Source organism: Schistocerca americana, chromosome X, assembly GCF_021461395.2.
Source record: "Schistocerca americana isolate TAMUIC-IGC-003095 chromosome X, iqSchAmer2.1, whole genome shotgun sequence".
Classification (NCBI taxonomy): domain Eukaryota; kingdom Metazoa; phylum Arthropoda; class Insecta; order Orthoptera; family Acrididae; genus Schistocerca; species Schistocerca americana.
The window spans coordinates 137,268,030-137,288,929 of record NC_060130.1 but is presented as its reverse complement, the minus strand read 5'-3'; the positions used below and the strand labels follow the sequence as shown (position 1 = coordinate 137,288,929).

General features: G+C 39.0%; 1 protein-coding gene across 1 annotated transcript in view; it reads right to left on the bottom strand.

Moving 5' to 3' along the window:
• Positions 1–3,493: 3,493 nt before the first annotated feature.
• LOC124555500 (2-oxoisovalerate dehydrogenase subunit alpha, mitochondrial) overlaps positions 3,494–20,900 on the bottom strand; it is a 173,767-nt gene continuing 156,360 nt past the window's right edge. The window contains exons 8-9 of the mRNA XM_047129427.1: positions 18,507–18,601; positions 3,494–4,045 (exon numbers count right to left, since the gene is read on the bottom strand). Of these exons, the coding sequence (XP_046985383.1) occupies positions 3,964–4,045; positions 18,507–18,601 (177 nt within the window). The 3' untranslated portion in view covers positions 3,494–3,963. The remainder of the gene's footprint in view (positions 4,046–18,506; positions 18,602–20,900) is intronic.

The window sequence follows — 20,900 nt, the reverse complement described above, 5'->3', positions numbered from 1 at the left end:
TGCATCCTATTGGGAATTGGGAAGAAACAGCACGAATGTTCACCACTGTGCCATTTGTCTGTAAGACGTGCTTGACGTCAGTTAGTCGTATGTGCGTCCAACTTCACTGTGCAGGCCAGGGAAGAGCAACAGTAAGGTGTACTGATGTTTTTGACTGAAAAAGAACTGTCATGAAGTGAAATTCATTCTCAAATGTCTGCTGTGTATGGCAACCACAGCATGGCACATGCATGTATGATTAAAAGAAGGCTGGGTGTCATTGGAGGAAGCATTTGCCCATGACACGCTCATCTTATCATTACCTATTGCTGTCACTGCTGCGGTGGATGCTGCTGTCAGAAATCTGGAAAATCTGTGCGCAATGAGTTCCCACAGCCTGGTGGAGGAGCAGAAGTTGAACAGAATGCAAATATCACTGTAGTACCTGGAACAGTATCACAACGAAGAATACTGTTCCCTGCACCATATTGCTGTGGGAGAAAAAAAACGGAGTGTCATCATTTTGAACTGGAGACCAAGCAGCAGAGCCAACAATGGAAGCACACAGATTTGTCTCCTCTGAAATAATTCAAAGCCGTGCACCCCAGCTCCGGGAAAGTCAGGACGACATTTTGCTTTCACCTCAGGAATGTAGCCACTGTAAACGACTGCTGGCAGCAGTGGTCATAGGAATGTACAGTCGCAAAAAGATTGGCCTCTGGATGGCCTCGTGGCACTACTGAGAGTGATCATTGTGTTTGGTATATGGCTGTGACACATTGTACTGCATCTAAAGCAGCGATCTTATCAGCAGTTGGCACTACCGTGACACAACAAACTGTAACAAATTGGTTACTTCAGGACAGTTCTGAGCCAGATGCCCTGTAGAATGCATTCCACTGACCCCAGACCAACACCATTTGCGTCTTGAGTGGTGTCCAGGGAGAGCTCATTGGAGAGCAGGGTGGAAGCCTGTTGTGTTTTCTGATGAAAGCTGGTTCCCCCTCATTGGCAGTGATGACCATTTGTTGGTTAGGAGGAGACCAGTTGAGGGCCTGCAACCAACCTGTCTGCATGCTAGACACATAGCCTACATCTGGAGTTATGGTCTGGAGAGTGATTTTGTACAAAAGCAAGAGTACTCTTATGATTATCCCACATAAAACAACTGCAAATTTGTACATCAGTTTGGTGATTCGACCTGTTGTGATGTCATTCATGAGCAGCATTCCGAGGGTTGTTTCCCAACAGGATAACACTCGACCACATATTGTTGTTGTAACCCAACACGCTCTACATAGTGTCGACATGTTGCCTCGGCCTGCTCGATCGCCAGCTCCGTCTCCAATCGAGCATATGTAGGACATCATTGGAAGAAAACTCAAGCATTGTCCACAAACAGCATTAACCATCCCTGTATTGACCGACCAAGTGCAACAGGCATGGAACTCCACCCACAAACTGTCAGCCAGCAACTGTACAGCACAACACATGCACTTCTGCTTGCTTACATTCCACATTCTAGTGGTTACACCAGTTATTAATATACAGCATTTCACATCTGAACTGGCTTATCTCATGCTTACATTAACCTGTGATCTTGAAATATTATCACTTAAATGTTACCTAGACAAATTTATTCACAAAATTTCATTACTCTACATTAATTACTTCTTGGTGTTGTGATTTTTTTTCCAACACTATACTGGTATATGTATAATTGAGAGTTGCTGTTTTGTTTGTAGATAGCAGGGAGCTGATGCTCATGTAGTTTACATTTTCTGCCCAATAATTTAATTGAGGATGGCTAAGCTACATACTCTCAACATTTTTACGTTTTTAGGAAGATAAGGTAGATTGTTTACGGGTAGTTTATGGCATATTTTTTTATGTGATAAATTTTCTGTTATTTCATTGTATTTATTTACAGATATTGTGAAATTTGCAAATGAGTGTGAAATCACAAACTGTTGTAGGTTAGTGTTTAGAGGGGTAGGTGAAGTGGGGGGGGGGGGGGGGGGGGATAGGAGACAGGGGTTGGATCTTATGGGTGCTCAACAGTGAGATCATAGCACCCTTACACCCATTAAAACACACAAATGTGAAGATAAACTCTAAAATTGTTGCACGCTCATGCACTCGAAATGACTACACTGTCACTCTATCTCACAGGCAAAGTGCTGAAGAATATTATCCAACTGGCTAAAATGATGCATTACACCAAGAGAATAGGAAGCTCTTAGAACAAAATTAAAACTATACGTTAAGTTGTGAAAGAAATATCAGGACAGAACGTGGGTGTTCAACATCTTACAGTACTCTTGTGTGTGGATGAAAACATTGCTGTTTCCCCAGAGCTGCGCAAAATATTTAATAATCACTTCTTGTAACAGTTGGCAAGTTAAATCAAAATTTTATTGGTGCAAGTAAATTTTCAGAATTCTTGAAAGTTGGTGCTCTGAGACAACACCATCACATTCAACTACAGGAAACAAGCAAAGATTAATTTGAATCAATTATTACATCACTGAAGACTTCAGTGGGTACAATAAAATTTCAAGTAGCTTTATGCTGCTATCTTCACTGTAAGTATGATCAGTAGTTGCTCTTGCACTGAACCACGCAAGCTTGTTTACTTACTTTCACTTCATTATCTATAAGGTGTTGAATTTTGGGACAGCGCTGTGCACTCACCAAGCAAATTCTTAACCCAGAGACAGGTGACCTGACTGATCCGTGTGTCACTTCGCAAATTACATTTATGCCATTGTTGAGATGTCTCAGAATTCTACCTATGCTGTCCTTGTACACATATTCCATCATGGAATTTGTTGCTGACAATATCCACTCACTCAGAAGAAACTGCAACATTCACTCAGTGAATGCAAGATGGAAAAGTGATACACTTGGATAACAAGTCCTTAAGCATTACACAGAAAGGTGTGCACTAATAAGCAGATTTCATTTTCAATAGGTTTCAAACAGAACTGAAAAAAGTTGGGTTTGGGTACTTGGGGTTTATCACTCAACTTGAAAGGTTTCTATTCTCAGTATGTATTGGAGTCCCTCACAGTAGTTGAGAACTGTTCTCTGTAATATGTTATTTTTTATTCATACACACTTTTTTCACATTTTATTAATTCTTTGGTTTATAAATTTTCAAATCAGTGTTCTGTAAACTATGTACTAATTCTAATGATCAAATTGCTTTCACTCACATGTTCCAATGTAAACCGATAAATACACAAAATGAATAATCGTGTGTGTGTGTGTGTGTGTGTGTGTGTGTGTGTGTGTGTGTGTGTTACATTTACCATCTGCATCCTTGATTTATTACATACATGGCAGTCCCTGGTTAATTATTATTATTATTATTATTTCACATGTAATCTAACTATAAAACCTTTGAGATAACCCATATATTATATGTACATAAACAACAATTTCACACTAATTTCAATTCTTTTTGTTGGAGTAGCTTTGAATATGGTAAGTGTTCAAAACACAAATCTTATAGAAAAATAAAAACTTTTATTTATAAATTGTACAAATTTTTTCTTTGTACAACCATATACATACAAAAATATGCAGAAGAACCCTGAGATTACACAAACTGATTTATTACAATTTAAAGCATTCTAAAAACATTTCTTCAGTAAAAATTAACATTTTAATGTCAAAATGTCAAGGAATGTAGTAATATAAAATGGTGATCCTTTAACGCACTGGACATTGGATGATATTTTATGTCACCACAAAGCAGCATAAATGCTGCTAATGTCAATAGTATTTAGTTTCACAGTAATTTAATATTTTTTTGTAAACATCATATTTTGGTCATATCATTCATATGCTTATGAATAATGCTTTATTTTTATTACCAGAAGGAAAAACACTTTTTGGTTTCTGCAGCCTTTCTATTTTAGTCCAGTCATTTGAGAACGAAATTCTCAGTCACTAATTTCAGTTATTCCCCACAACTATTTAACTTAATATTTTAAACTGGTCTACAGGATAATCAGATTTATACTTCTTCAAATGCTCTTCCATCATTTTCATCTGTTTCCTGAAATAAATAATCAGTTATGTATAAAGAATAGATTTGTACATTACACCCGAAATATAATAATTTTGCGTAGTTGTAAATTGAGTAATATCTACATATTCAAAAAAATCAAACAATTCAAACAACACAACACGTAACAACTTTAAATTTTGTGTAAATCTTTATGTTAATCTAAATTCCGTCTTTGTGGTTTCATTACTACTGAGAACATTCAGGTTTCAGTTGTGCTAATTAATCTCTTCACAACTGTGTCACAAACCAATGGCAGTCACTGATTATGCTTTTCTTATTTCAGCTACTTAAATCAATAAAACATTTGTCATATCAAACCTACATATTCTGCAGGTATGTGACCCACGTGCCGTGTCACACAACAATGTCTTGTATGAGGAGAGAACCAAACAAATTATTTAAACAACAATGCTTCCTTTACAGTAAAAAAAATGAATGTACTGCCTAAGCTATAGCTGTCCTATTCAAAACTTAATGTTTTTCAAACATTATTTCATTTAACTATCCTACTTTAACAAGACAAGATAAAACCGAAGTTGAAAATATATACAGAATTTTCCACAGTAGGTCATTACTGAAGGAGCATTTGGGGCAAAACGTTTCATTTAAATCTTGAAATATAAAAGTAAATCATCTTCTGGTATGATCTTTACCTCCTGTTCACAAATGCTGAAAGCATTCAAATGCCCATCCAGTATGAGAATCATCTGTCATTTTCTTTTCATTGTTGTAGTGTGTCCGTAGCAAAAACCTGACATAAGGGATTAGCAGAGTGTCAGGAAAATGTCAGCTTCTGTAGTAAATCCTTTCCATCAAACTCATTAGGCACAGACCACTTGCTTACCTGGAGAGCAATGAGGGGAATGAAATGACTGTGGCCTGTTCGAGAAACAATCGCTCAATTAACCTGAAGCAAATAAGGCAAAGCATGGAAAAATCAAACTGGAAAGATCAAGAGGAATTTGGATTTCACTTTTGAATAGTAGAAGTCCAACATTTCAACCAATGTATCACTTCATTTGGCCTCTCTAATGGGGGAGAGATGATGATGTAGATGAGCAATGAAACACTGAAGTTCACAAAGTACATCCTTTCGTGTGACTTGTAAAATTACATGATTGTACTCACACCATAGATAAATTGAAGCTTCATGGGATTGTTGGTATTGCCAACCAATGGACGGTGACATACCCAACCAAGGAATGTAAAAAGTTGTACTTACAAGTAGAGGTTCTCAGTGGTGGGATCAACTTTTTGAAATCATCTGTATAGTGAGGTAGGTTAAGGTCTCAGGGATCACACCCTGCAGCCATTCACCCTGGTGGGTCCTCATTTCTGAGTAATCAAAAAAAAATTTTTGAATTTCACATGATGTTCTACAGCTAAGGAAAATTTATATGTAGCAAACTGGTGCCGCCCCCCCCCCCCCCCCCCTCCACCCAATGCAAAAGATTGTCAGTTCAAAATGCATTGAGTGCTTTCTAAATTTTTATTTTTAGAACTTTATTGAAATGATTTTGGTCATTATTTTTATTTAGTTAATTTGGTTAAATGTAATTATTTTATTTCTATAGCTCTGTCACACCAATTTTAATTACTGTATTAACTTTTTCAATTGCTCTAATTTTTATTCCTAACTTTTTTTCCTCTTGGACTCTGTTCGTGTAATTCTAACTATTTTTATGTATTAATGTCGACTTAATTTCTATTTTATCACCCTGTGTTTTTGTCCATTCATTTCTTTCCATTTCTCACTTTGCTTGAATTTGGTTTTGTTTATAATCCCTTACTTCAACTGAATCTTCATCTGCATTACTTTATTCATAGTGCAATAAAAATTTATGTTTTTAATGTTCGTTTGATGATTACCATCCACAAAAATTACATATTGTAAGGAAAAATATATTTTTGACACCACTGCAGAGTCAATATAAATAGATTATTTTGTCTTTGTTTTTTTAATAATAAATCAGCAGTTTCAAATGTTTAAATATTACGATAGGTAAATACAAAAGAATTAAATTCGCATGAACAAAGATTCGAAGTGGAAAAGGAATGATAGGGACAAAAAATGAGAGCAACTAAAAAAGCTAACATGGTTATTAAAATGAAGTGACAAAGGAACAGAAGTACAAAATTACATCTGATTCAATTTAATGAACAAGAATAATGACCAAAGTCAGTATGATAAAGATTTAAAAATAAACCTGATGAACTTCAAACTGACAATCTTTTGCATGGGAGGCCAGAAACTTAACCATTATGCTGTGCAACCAATCTGATAAATATAACCTTTTCACAGCTGTGGAACATCACACAAAATTTCAAATTTTTTTTTCCAATTACTCACAAATGAGGGGACCACCAAGATTAACCTACATCAGGGGTGTAAGGTATGTGATGCGTCTCAAACAGCCTCTCCATACAAATGCCAACCTCACCTTCACGAGTTGCAGCCAAGGATTGCTGCACGGTACACCCTGTTACCACTAACGAGGATATGGCGACCGAGTATCTCCCGGAATAAGGAGACACCCTGTACCAAGCGAAACGGCCTCCTAGGAGGGCGGATGAGCAGGTAGAGGCAGGGCACTCTCTTGTCCTTGGGATGGGAAACTGTCCCTAAAGGCGGAAGAGCCACATGATGGCCAACGGCATAGAATGAAGAAGGCAAGGAGAAACCACTTCATTAAAGATCTAATTAGATTTCTCAAGTATCAGCAGCCATAATATGAATATGAAACAAGCTCTAGTAAAAATGCAATCCGGAGTAATAGCCCCTCATTCCGGGAGGGGACTACCAGAGATCTCGTTTCAACAGTTCATAGGAAGAAAGGAAATAAAAAGAGCTATAGTAGAATTGGAACGTGGAACGTCCGCACCTTACTGCAGATGGGGAAGCTCGAAAACCTTAAGCAAGAAATGAAGAAAATGAAGTTGGATATACTGGGAGTGTCTGAAATGAGATGGCCTAACTGCGGAGATTTCTGGAGTCATGAGTACAGGATAATTCACACAGGAACGATAGAAGATAGACCTGGAGCAGGTGGGGTTGGAGTAGTTATGAGTCGAAAATTGGGGCAGAGAGTGAACGGATACATACAATATGGAGGAAGGATAATACTTGTCAGTCTGGATACCAAACCTACAGAGACGGTTGTGATACAGGTCTATATGCCTACCACAAACCAGGAGGATGAGGAAGTTGAAGCTGTATATGAAGAGTTAAATGGAGCCTTGAGAGGAATCAAAGGAGAAACAAATTTAATAATCATGGGAGACTGGAACGCAATAGTAGGAGATAAAGAGGTACAGCCAGCTGTTGGACACTACGGCCTTGGTAAAAGGAATGATAGAGGAGACCGACTTATAGAATTTTGTAACAGGAATCAACTGATAATATCGAACACGTGGTTTCAACATCACCCCCGTAGAAGATACACCTGGAAGTCGCCAGGGGATAGAGAACGATACCAAATTGATTACATTCTAGTCAAAAATAGATTTAGAAATCAACTAAAAGACTCTAGAGCATATGCAAGCCCAGATATTGTGAGTGATCACAACATGGTTGTTGCGGAATGCCGACTCAAGTTCAAATGCATAAGGAAGAAAATAGGAAATGGAAAACTGGATATAGGGAAGCTTGGAAACCGTGAGACGCAGAAGGAGTTCCAAGAAAGGGCTAAGGATCTAATTCAACAGCATCCTATAGAGAATGTAGAACAACATTGGGAAAATATGAGAGATGGCCTAATAAAAGCAGCTGAAGAGATAATTGGAAAACAAAAACCTGAAAAGAGGAAGGAGCGGATAACTGATGAAATAATACTTATGTTTGAGGAAAGAAGGAAGCTCAAAAATAATGAAACGGAAGAAGGGAAAACAGCATACCGAGTGCTTAGGAACAAAATCAACAGGAAGTTGAAGCAAGTAAAAGAAAGATTTCTTGAAGACAGATGCAAAGAAGTTGAAGACCTTCTGAAGAAAGGGAACTTTGAATTAGCATACAAAACAGTGAAACGCTTCTTCTCAGGAGGACAAAGGATTAGATGTAATGCCCTAATAAGAGAGGATAATAAGATGGTGTATAATCATGAAGATATAGCACTTACGTGGAAGGAATACCTAGAGAAATTATATGGAGGCAACGTACAAGATGACATGATTGAAAGTGAGGACGAAGTAGATAAAGATGAACTAGGAGACAGCATACTAAGGTCTGAATTTGATCAGGCACTACAGGCACTTAAGCATGGAAAAGCACCAGGAATTGACTCATTGCCTGCAGAAATCATCAAAGCAGCTGGAACAGAAATAAAAGATAAATTGTATAAATTAATCTGCCAAATATATGATACTGGAGAGCTGCCTGAGGACTTCAAAAAGTGTATTATTGTTCCATTCCAGCAAAATCGTGTGCACAATACAGGACCCTCAGCCTAACATCACATGCATCAAAAATTTTGATGACTATCCTCCTCAGAGGAATTGAAGGGAACGTGGAATGCATGCTCACAGAAGACCAGTTTGGCTTTAGAAGAGGGAGAGGTACGCGAGAAGCCATTATAGCCCTAAGGCTCATAATAGAAAAAAGAATGGAAAAAGGAAAGGACACCTACATAGCATTTATTGACCTCGAAAAAGCCTTTGATAAGGTTGAATGGAAAAAACTATTCCAGATATTGAGGGAAACTGGAGCTAAGTACAAGGACAGGAGAACGATATGGAACATATACAAAGAAGAGGTGGCAATAGTGAGATGTGGGGAACATCAACAACAAGCAAAAATTAAACAGGGTGTGAGACAGGGATGTGCACTCTCCCCTGTCCTCTTTAATATGTACATACAGAAAGCAATGGACGAGGTCAGAGAAAAGTTAGGACAAGCTAATGGAATCAGGATCCAGGGAAAAATAGTTGATATGCTGCGTTTTGCGGATGACATTGCTGTCCTAGCAGAAAATGAGGAAGAATTACAAGTAGTGTTGGAGGAAATGGAAAACACTCTTGCTACACGGTACAACATCAAAATTAATAAGTCAAAAACAAAAATCTTAGTTGCAAGCAAACAAAATAATCAAGCAATTACGAATATAAGGCTGAATGGAGAGAAGCTGAAAGAAATACAAGACTTTGTCTACTTGGGAAGCAGAATAACATCAGATGGTCATAGTAGGAAAGATGTAATAAGTAGAATAAATCAGGCAAAGATTGCATTCTATAAAAGGAAAGGACTCCTCACATCAAATATGATAAGTCTGTCGTTAAGGAAGCGGTTAATAAAGACCTTTGTTGGGAGTGTGCTTCTCTATGGCAGCGAAACCTGGACACTTGGAGAGGACGAAAGAAGAAGGATTGAAGGATTCGAAATGTGGTGTCTGTGAAGGATGTTAAAAATTCCATGGACGGCCAGGATGACAAATGAAGAAGTCCTGCAGAGAGCGGAGGAAGTTCCAGTTCTTTGGGAGACGGTCAAGAAGAGGAGAGATATATGGATGGGACACATTCTGAGACATGAAAGTCTTCTCCACACTATAACGGAAGGCCTTGTGGAGGGCAAAAGGGCAAGAGGCAGACCTAGAAGAAAGTACATAAGCCAGATAATGCAGGACCTAGGATGCGGAAGTTTCACGGAATTGAAGAGGCTGGCCGACAATCGCACTGAATGGAGAGCTGCTGCAAATCAATCTTACGATTGGCAACTTAAGAAGAAGAAGAACCTACATCACCGTATAGGACATTTTAAAAAGTCGGTACCACTGCTGAGGGCCTGTCCTTGTTAGTAATTCAATCTAGTCCAGGAACATTATTCTGCCTCAGGAGAAGTCATGTATACAACAAGCAGAATTATTTCTTTTATCAGATGACACTAGTCTTCTAATCAATCCAGTCCATGGATGCATATGGACATAGAAGAAATGGTAAACAATTTTCTTAAAAGTATCATTGACTGGTTTTCTGTGAATGGTCTCACCTTCAATTTTAAAAGTATGCATCATACTCAGTTTTGTACAGTTAGGTGTGCTAAACCAATGACAAGTGTAACACATGACTAGGAAATAATAAACGGGGTGGAAACTAAAATTCTTAGGTGTCCATATTGATGAGAATTTAAACTGGAAAAAGCACATTTTGGAACTCCTAACATAACTTAGTTCATCCACATTTGCACTTAAAATCATTGCAAATCTTAGGGAGGAACAAATCAGTAAGTTGACATATTTTGCATATTTACATTCAGTAATGTCATATGGAACAATGCTTTTGGGAAACTCATCTTTAAGAAAGAAAGTCTTCATTGCTCAAAAACGTGCTGTAAGGATGTGGTGCACAACCATGATCATGTTATAGATATCTGTTTAAGAAGTTGGGCATTCTGACTACTTCGCTGTATATTTATTCCCCCATGAAGTTTGTTGTAAATAATCCACTGCAGTTCAAAGAGAACAATGATGTACATAACTATAATATCAGAAGGAAAAACGATATTCATTACTCTACACTAAGGTGCACAAAAAGGGGTGCACAATGCTGGAACAAAATTTTTGGGTAATTTACCTGGGGATATAAACTGTCTGACAGATAGCAAAATGAAATTTGGGAACAAACTAAAAAAGTTTCTCTTTGACAACTTTTCCTATTCCTAGAAGAATTTCTATTACAATAATGGGTAAAAGGTGATGGGTAGGAATTCCTAATCAACACACCTCTCTCTCTCTCTCTCTCTCTCTCTCTCTCTCTCTCTCTCTCTCTCTCTCTCTCTCTCTCTGTGTGTGTGTGTGTGTGTGTGTGTGTGTGTGTGTGTGTGTGTGTGTGTGTGTGAATTTATAAATGTTCAGCATGTAGCCATATTTAAAAATTGATTTGCAATGTGTAAGTAAAATGATTCATACCACATCATTATGATTTATTGTGCAAATGATCCATGGAACATTAAACAAACTAACCACTTAGTGTTTAGATCATGAACTCTGGAACTAATCTCATAGATAAAGAAGCAAATGAAATTTAGTGAGTTCACTGTTTTAAACACATCCTTACCACAACAGAAGGTATGAACCTTTTCAGTTTCATTTCCTTTATTTCTTTTTTCTCAAAATAGTATTAGTCCTTACCATTTGCAGACTGCATGAATGTCTGAATAACAGAGGCATGCCTGCAGCAATGTTCATGTTAATTCTTTCCAATGGGCAAAACTTACATAGTTTCTTAAGGTTCTTGACATCTAAATTTTAGAATAGTGGGGAAGATCTCTGTTCACCCAAAAGTGTGCATAAAATTTGGAACAAAATGGAGCTATGTACATCCAGGTTGCTCTGAACTCTTAAAGTATTTAGTCTTTTCAAGATACTGTTGTCTTTAGTGCTTTCTTTACTTATTCCCAATGCTTGCCATACCTGAAGTATTTCCCTCATATTACAGTACGAGACAATGCCAGTGGTAGGGAAATTTGTTTTGTAACCCTTCAGTAACAAGTCTTTTTTCTTTAACCAAAAACTCTTCTTCTTACACTATATTGCTGGGTAAGATGCTGCCATCTCCACAAGACCACCACCAATTTAATATCATCTGAGAGGTATCAGACTTCCACACATTTTTTCTAACCCATTGCTTATATAGAAACTACATGGTCTCTCTCTCTCTCTCTCTCTCTCTCTCTCTCTCTCTCCCTCTCCCTCTCCCCCCCCCCCCCCCCCCTCGTATAAGAAACATTTATATTATTCTGGATTTAAAGTTGTTAAACAGAGAATCAGACAAGATATACGAATACACAAAAAATATAAAGTAAAACATTTGATACATTCCAAATACATTTATGAAATGAAACCATTTCTGATACATCATAAAATTCTTGTGTGTATTGCTGGAGGTATTTTTTTAATAAATGTATATACGACTGATGACACATGATAATTTTGCATCTGTGAAATAGCTAATACAGTGTATGGTCACCACGAATTGCCAAGATTGCTTTGCAACTGTGTGGTAATTGATTTTGTTGAATTCAGGAAAATTTACAACAGACAATTTAGCAGCCTACAATAACATTAATCTCCAGCACTGAAACATTTGTTGAAGGTAATGATATATCTGCAACCTGCCTTCAAAATGAAACCCAGCTAGTTTCAAAATGGTTAAAGTCAAGGAAGTATCCTAATCACAGAATTTGAACAAGCCATTTTACTCTTCGAAATACATCCAGTTAACTGAATTATACGGAATAGTGCTGTCATTCACAAAAACCTTCATCAGCACATGGTAATACTTTGAAGCCATTAAAGAATCATTTATAATGACACAGATGTCTTTACATATACCACAGTTAATTTCATCCACATCAGCAGCCCAGCATTATGCACAAATGTGGAGTTGTTTCCTTGGCTATGCTCTCTCCAAATATAGACAAACTGGCTGTCAAATCTGTCACTCAACTCTGACTGACCAGGAAATAAAACATTTCTCATCCAGAATGTTCCTCAGCCCATCTTTTTTGGGCACCGGATCTGATACTGGTATTGTTAACTCTCATAGTGGACCTCTGGGCAGACAGGCTACCATCAACAGCAAATGAATGCTGACAGCTTGGATTGTTATGCAACATCTTATTGCTGTTTGTAAGGCTCACTACATATTGTACCCCATATTTTTGTGTCCTCTGTGGAAGAGTTAATAATCATCTCTACCGACAATTACATATACAACATTTCCAAGCTCTCCTTTTATTAACTGAGACCACATTAGTGAAATTCTACATTAGTACACTCAAGTGGCCAGTTCCATCCTACCAACTGAGTGCTAATCCACAAATTCTGGTACATTACATGGTTGTGACCACCTTTAACAACTCACGTTAACAATGCCACACTTTTCACTCCTGAACTTTTTGCGACACAACATTCTTCATAGAATGTAACATAGTATCAATTTTGAACTTGTGCTCTGTTAATGGCACGGATCTAATCAAAAGTGCTACACGTTGGTCCTTCTACTGAGCAACATTTGTAGTGCTAAGTGTACTACCAGCATTGCCAAGAGCTTTATTTTTCAGCTCAGAAACAGCCATACATGTTTGGACATGATCTTGTGGAAACAGAACTACAAGATACTACATCTATTCTGCATCAGTACTAGTATGACCCCAAAAGGAAAAATTATTTTCACCTGCAAAATTTATAGGCATATGTCTGTGACATCAGTCTGCTGTAGAATTTTGGCACATTTTTTACACTAGTGTATTATGAAATTTCTGGACACTGAAAATCTCCTCTATAGGAACCAACACGGGTCCCAAAAACAATGATTATGTGAAATCCAACTCGTTCTTTCTGTCCACAGCACCCAGAAGCAATAGATACATGCACCCAGGTACATGCCGTGTTCGACTTCCAGAAGACATTCAATACAGTCTCACACTGACGTCTAATGAAAAAATATGAGCGTACAGAATATCAGACCAACTGTGTGATTGGATTGACAAAGTGTCTTGCAAACAGAACACAGCACATCATCCTGAATGGAGAGAGTCTTCTGATGTACAGAGAAGACCCTTTATTAAAATTCCAGAACAATCACTACAAGCAGTTACATCTATAAAATATCTAGGAGTATGTGTACAGAGTGATCTGAAGTAGAATGACCACATGAAATTAACTGCATACAAAAGATGTATGCTGCAAAACATTTGTTGGACCAGTTCCTGCATACTGCTTATCAGTATGTGATCTGTACCAGATAGGACTGATAGAGAAGATATAAATAAAAGCAGCACATCTCATTACACGTTCATTTAGTAAGTGTGAAAGTGTCGTGGAGATGCTCAGCCAACTGCAGTGGTAGACATTGCAAGAGATGTGTTCTGCACCATGTGTAAATTCATAGAAGACTTAACCAGTATACTGCTTCCTCCTATGTACAGGGCTATTACAAATGATTGAAGCGATTTCATAAATTCACTGTAGCTCCATTCATTGACATATGGTCACGACACACTACAGATATGTAGAAAAACTTATAAAGTTTTGTTCGGCTGAAGCCGCACTTCAGGTTTCTGCCGCCAGAGCGCTCGAGAGCGCAGTGAGACAAAATGGCGACAGGAGCCGAGAAAGCATATGTTGTGCTTGAAATGCACTCACATTAGTCAGTCAAAACAGTGCAACGACACTTCAGGATGAAGTTCAACAAAGATCCACCAACTGCTAACTCCATTCGGCGATGGCATGCGCAGCTTAAAGCTTCTGGATGCCTCTGTAAGGGGAAATCAACGGGTCGGCCTGCAGTGAGAGAAGAAACGGTTGAACGCGTGCGGGCAAGTTTCACGCGTAGCCCGCGGAAGTCAACGAATAAAGCAAGCAGGGAGCTAAACGTACCACAGCTGACGGTTTGGAAAATCTTACGGAAAAGGCTAAAGCAGAAGCCTTACCGTTTACAATTGCTACAAGCCCTGACACCCGATGACAAAGTCAAATGCTTTGAATTTTCGGCGCGGTTGCAACAGCTCATGGAAGAGGATGCGTTCAGTGCGAAACTTGTTTTCAGTGATGAAGCAACATTTTTTCTTAATGGTGAAGTGAACAGACACAATGTGCGAATCTGGGCGGTAGAGAATCCTCACGCATTCGTGCAGCAAATTCGCAATTCATCAAAAGTTAATGTGTTTTGTGCAATCTCACGGTTTAAAGTTTATGGCCCCTTTTTCTTCTGCGAAAAAAACGTTACAGGACACGTGTATCTGGACATGCTGGAAAATTGGCTCATGTCACAACTGGAGACCGACAGCGTCGACTTCATCTTTCAACAGGATGGTGCTCCACCGCACTTCCATCATGATGTTCGGCATTTCTTAAACAGGAGATTGGAAAACCGATGGATCGGTCGTGGTGGAGATCATGATCAGCAATTCATGTCATGGCCTCCACGCTCTCCCGACTTAACCCCATGCGATTTCTTTCTGTGGGGTTATGTGAAAGATTCAGCGTTTAAACCTCCTCTGCCAAGAAATGTGCCAGAACTGCGAGCGCGCATCAACGATACTTTCGAACTCATTGATAGGGACATGCTGCGCCGAGTGTGGGAGGAACTTGATTATCGGCTTGATGTCTGCCGAATCACTAAAGGGGCACATATCGAATATTTGTGAATGCCTAAAAAAACTTTTTGAGTTTTTGTATGTGTGTGCAAAGCATTGTGAAAATATCTCAAATAATAAAGTTATTGTAGAGCTGTGAAATCGCTTCAATCATTTGTAATAACCCCGTATATCTCGCAAAAAGACTCATCATAAAATAAGACAGATTTGAGCCCACACAGAGGCTTGTCGCCTACACATTATACGAAACTGTAGGTCCAGAGTTTGACGTCAAAGTGCTCTGAACTATTTTATTTGCACCAAAAAGTGTTGGCACCATTTTCACATGATAGAAAGGTTACGATGTATTAGAAGCCCTGGAGGTTGCGGGTTCAGTCCTGGTTAGTAGTGGGGATTATTTCTTATCCCAGCCCCTCCACGATGGTTCTAGAGCCACTCAGCATGCTGTCCAATGAGTACTGGGGATCTATCCTGGAAGTAAAATGGAGCTGGGACAATTGGGTCACCCCCATCAGTGCTACAGCAATGGAAAACTGTACTCTGCCGACAGCCAGGTCAGTGACCGTGACACAGACTTTACCTTTTTATATACACTGCCTGACAAAGAAAGTCAAGCACCCGGAAGGCATGATCAGATGTCAATGTAACTTCATACAAGGACACACCATTAGCGAGTCTCTAAATGATTAACACCATTAGTGGGTATGTAAATGATTAGAGTTGCAACACACTGTGACAGGTAGATCGGCCAGCAGAGTGCATCAGTGTTGTTCATATTTGGTGCTGTTACCACGTCTGGTATGGTACAGAAGGGCCATGAACAATTTCAGATGTTGAGTAATCACTATGGCGGACAAAGAGGTGCCATATACTCATTTTAGACAACGTTATAATCAACCAACAGAGTTTGAAACAGGCCTCATTTGGGGTCTCCATTTGGCTGTCTAATCGAACTGTTCAATATCCAAATCTGCGGGGCTTTCAGAGGCAACAATGATCCGACGGACTGCAGATGTACTCACTAATGAGGTTCTGATGCACCCACCTGCCCACCACAAGGGTGGATCACCATATAGTGAGCCAAGCATATTGTCACCCCTTCACACCTACACTTGCCATCTCACAATAAGTCTGCCCACACCATTGGTCAGAGACTGTCAGCAGCCAGACTAGGGAATTACCATCCCACGCAAAGTTTATCCTTAACAACACAACACAAATAGTTGCATTTGAAGTTATGCTGTGACTGGGAAGCACAGACTGCAGATGAATGGTATCGCATTGTGCTCAATGACAAATCACTGTTCTGAACCACCATGGCTCGTATCTTAAGTGATTCCCATGTCTTTAGTACTTTGTTTTGTTTCAATGATCCACTATGTCTCGTTTTTGTTATCTCTCAGATCTGTCGTACAAAACCTCTTCTTGTTCGTCCCATGGATACCTCCATAAAATTTCATCCTATTTTCTGTAAAGGTATCTTATCATTTGTCTGCAGATCTCTCTCTAGAGACTCCTTATCCAAATTCCTTCGTAAAAGAAACTGGTCCAAATATTTTCCAGAGAATTTTTATTTCCTGCTTTTCGACCTTCCTTAATTTTGTCTGACCACAAATGACCATTGTCTGTGCAGTTCTAATGCCTTAGGTTTGCATTGACAGAGACAGATGTTATATTGTACACACACACACACACACACACACACACACACACACGAAGTTCAGCAACCAATAAATAAATAAAAGTAATCTCTATTGAGCAGCTTACAAATATACAGGGTGTGTGACTACTATACAAATGAAAGAGGTGAGTAGAGGACAATGAAGCAAGCAAATAATCCTAATAAAAATATGTCTGGGAACCAATGGCTTTGCTGATATGACATATGCACAACTGCAGTCATGGCAATGCTACAACACTCTTAATGTCTAATGCAATGTTTATATCCCAGCTTATGGTGGAAGGGTGTATATGTGGTGCACGCATGATGGTGTGCCGGCACACTTTTATGTGGCTGTTCAGGAATATGTAGCATTTATCTTCGAGACAAAGTGTATTGGTCAGGGCTCACCAATACTGTGGTCTCCCAGGACCCCCAACTTGAACTTGCTGGATTTTGTTTTTAGTGGGGGATATTTAAAACCTTTGTGTACTCCAGCCCTGTTTATATGTCGGTGAACTTTGAGAACACATTGTGGATGGTCACCAACAGATCTGAAACACACCTGTAGTTTCTGAATGAGCACTGGAACCAATAAGGTGCAGTGCTGAAGCCTCCCTTCACATGAATGGTAGCCATGTGGAACACTTGTAATGCATTTTTCCTCATGTGGAACACTTGTAATGCATTTTTCCTCAAGTGCCTATATGCAGTTTGGATCCTTGGGGCCTCTGTTATAATGTGTTTATGTACTCAGACACAATACACTGAATCAGGGAAAGTGTTGGTTTCCGGACCTATGTTTACTAGGTTTATTTGCTTGTTTAATTCTCCTCTACCCACCTGTTTCTTTTGTACTTAGAATATTCAAACGTCGTGTGTGTGTGTGTGTGTGTGTGTGTGTGTGTGTGTGTGTTTTTTTTTAATGGTGTTTCAATGGATGGTTAACATGTTTATCTGCTGAGATATTGAAGAAACTATTATATCTGTCCAGTGGAAATATCTAAATTTTTAATGGCATTTACCAGAGCAAGTACACGAAAGAACAGCGAAATTGCACCTGCAGATATTTATTGCAGATATTTATTTCACATCTTTGAAATTACTGGTTTATTAAAAAAAATTGTGAGTACAGACATGCCATTGTCTTACCACCTTCTATCAGCTACAAATTTATTTTGCGGTAAGTCCCAAAAAGAATGTTAAATTAACAGTGTTCTTCATCTCGTTCATTTATGTTCTCCGTTTCATTTTGGCAACATTCTGTGTCAATTGCAACTGACGAAATATCAAGGGCAAATTAAGAAAAATCAAACAAAGATGAAAAATTAATACTACAATAAATTTAACGGATTCTAAAGGATAATCCAGAGTGCCATGGTGTAAGGTACTGGAAATTTGACAGCAACACAATTATTCTCAGATCTAAGGTGAAGAAAAGAAGAAACAAGCCAGGAAGAAGTTGACAGATAAAAAAGTATGAGATATAATGAAATGAAGATCACATACATGTCTCGTGCTAGAATGAAGAGAGAGATAAAAATAATGGCAAAAATACAATGACAACAAAACTCTAAGGACACAGTCAAATAGAAAAAAGTATTTAAATATTTCATAATCTGTACAGCTCCTTGCTGCTAACAGCATGTACAGCTGCTAAGAAATTTAGTAGTTTATAATCCCAAAAATCAAAAACTTACGTCAGATGTTCAGGCATTTCACTGTAAACATCACTGAACATTTCTTTCCAGTTGGGCTTTGGTAATTTTTCTGCTCTTGCAAAGGCTGACAAAACCTACAAACAAAAATAATTATAACATGAGTAATAAACATTATTAATTTGCTCGATTGTATCTGCTTGCCATTTCTGCATCTCACTTGTAAAAGTATAACTGAAGATGGGATGATTCTGCTAAGATGGGAAGTCTGACTACTGGCCATTAAAATTGCTACACCACGAAGATGACGTGCTACAGATGTGAAATTTAGCCAACAGGAAAAAGATGCTGTGATATACAGGAAGAAGATGCTGTGATATGCAAATGATTAGCTCTTCAGAGCATTCACACAAGGTTGGCACCGATGGCGACACCTACAATGTGCTGACATGAGGAAAGTTTCCAACCGATTTCTCATACACAAACAGCAGTTGACCAGTGTTGTCTGGTGAAACGTTGTTGTGATGCCTCGTGTAAGGAGAAATGCGTACCATCACGTTTCTGACTTTGATAAAGGACAGATTGTAGCATATCGCGATTGCGGTTTATCGTATCGCGACATTGCTGCTCGCGTTGGTTGAGATACAATGACTATCAGCAGAACATGGAATAAGTGGGTTCAGGAGGGTAATACGGAAAGCTGCGCTGGATCCCAATGGCCTCGTATCACTAGAAGTCGAGATGACAGACATCTTATCTGCATGGCTGTAACGGATTGTGCAGCCACGTCTCGATCCCTGAGTCAACAGATGGGGACGTTTGCAAGACAACAACTATCTGCACGAACAGTTCGACGATATTTGCAGCAGCAGGGACTATCAGCAGCAGCAGGGACTATCAGCTCAGAGACCATGGCTGCGGTTACCCTTGACGCTGCATCACAGACAGAAGCACCTGCGATGGTGTACTCAACGACGAACCTGGGTGCACGAATGGTGAAACGTCATTTTTTCGGATGAATCCAGGTTCTGTTTACAGCGTCACGATGGTCGCATCCATGTTTGGCGACATCGCAGTGAATGCACATTGGAAGAGTGTATTCGTCATCGCCATACTGGCGTGTCACCCAGCGTGATGGTATGGGACGCCACTGGTTACACATCTCAGTCACCTCTTGTTCGCATTGACGGCACTTTGGACAGTGGACGTTACATTTCAGATGTGTTACGACCCGTGGCTCTACCCTTCATTCAATCCTATGGAAAACCATACAGTTCAGCAGGATAATGCACGACCACATGTTGCAGGTCCTGTACGGGCCTTTCTGGATACAGAAAATGTTCGACTGCTGCCATGCCAGCACATTCTCCAGATCTCTCACCAATTGATGAGATGACTTACTGGTGCACAAGGCACGGGTTTTATAAGATTCTATGTGAATATGGTCAATGGTGGCCGAGTAACTGGCTCGTCACAATATGCCAGTCACTACTCTTGATGAACTGTGGTACTGTGTTGCAGCTGCATGGGCAGCTGTACCTGTACACGCCATCCAAGCTCTGTTTGATTCAAGCCCAGGCGTATCAAGGCCGTTATTACGGCCAGAGGTGGAGGTGGTTGTTCTGGGTACTGATTTCTCAGGATCTATGCACCCAAATTGCGTGAAAATGTAATCATGTGTCAGTTCTAGTATAATATATCTGTCCAATGAATACCCGTTTATCATCTGCATTTCTTCTTGGTGTAGCAATTTAATGGCCAGTAGTGTAAATCAATGGTTTCAGAATACAAAGTATTTAACTTCATCCTATAGGTCTAAATGACACTGACAATACTAATGAAAACTATTTCAAGAGTATGGAGGCACAAGATCATTCAGTTAACTTTAGTAATGTGAAATTTACAACTTTCCCACCATACAGATTGTTCCACAAAATTTTGGGTGAACTGCAGGGTGTCAATAATTTGCTGCCACAGTATTTTCCTAGAAAATGGATATTCATCTCAGCAGATACACAGAGCACTATAAACATACAAATGGCCCAACAAGGAACAGTATGAGCCTTCACTAACACAGCCTACCTGCTCATATATTGGAAGTGTTTCCTCAAAAATGGTCAAAGTACTAAAAAATCATAAGGTTAAAGTAATTATTCATCCTCCATCAAAGATCTCAGGGCTTTTGGGATTAGTCAAAGATGACTTACTGGTGCACAAGGCACGGGTTTTATAAGATTCTATGTGAATATGGCAAATCATAAATAGGGCAAAAATGTGCACAGTTCAGGAGCGCATCATGGAACATCAACAGCATACTCATCTCCTCCAAAGCAGGAAATCTGCTATCACACAATACTCTTATTCTATGGGTCATCTGATGAAATACAACGAAACAAAAACTGTGACCTATATTTCAAACTTTTGAGACTCTTATCA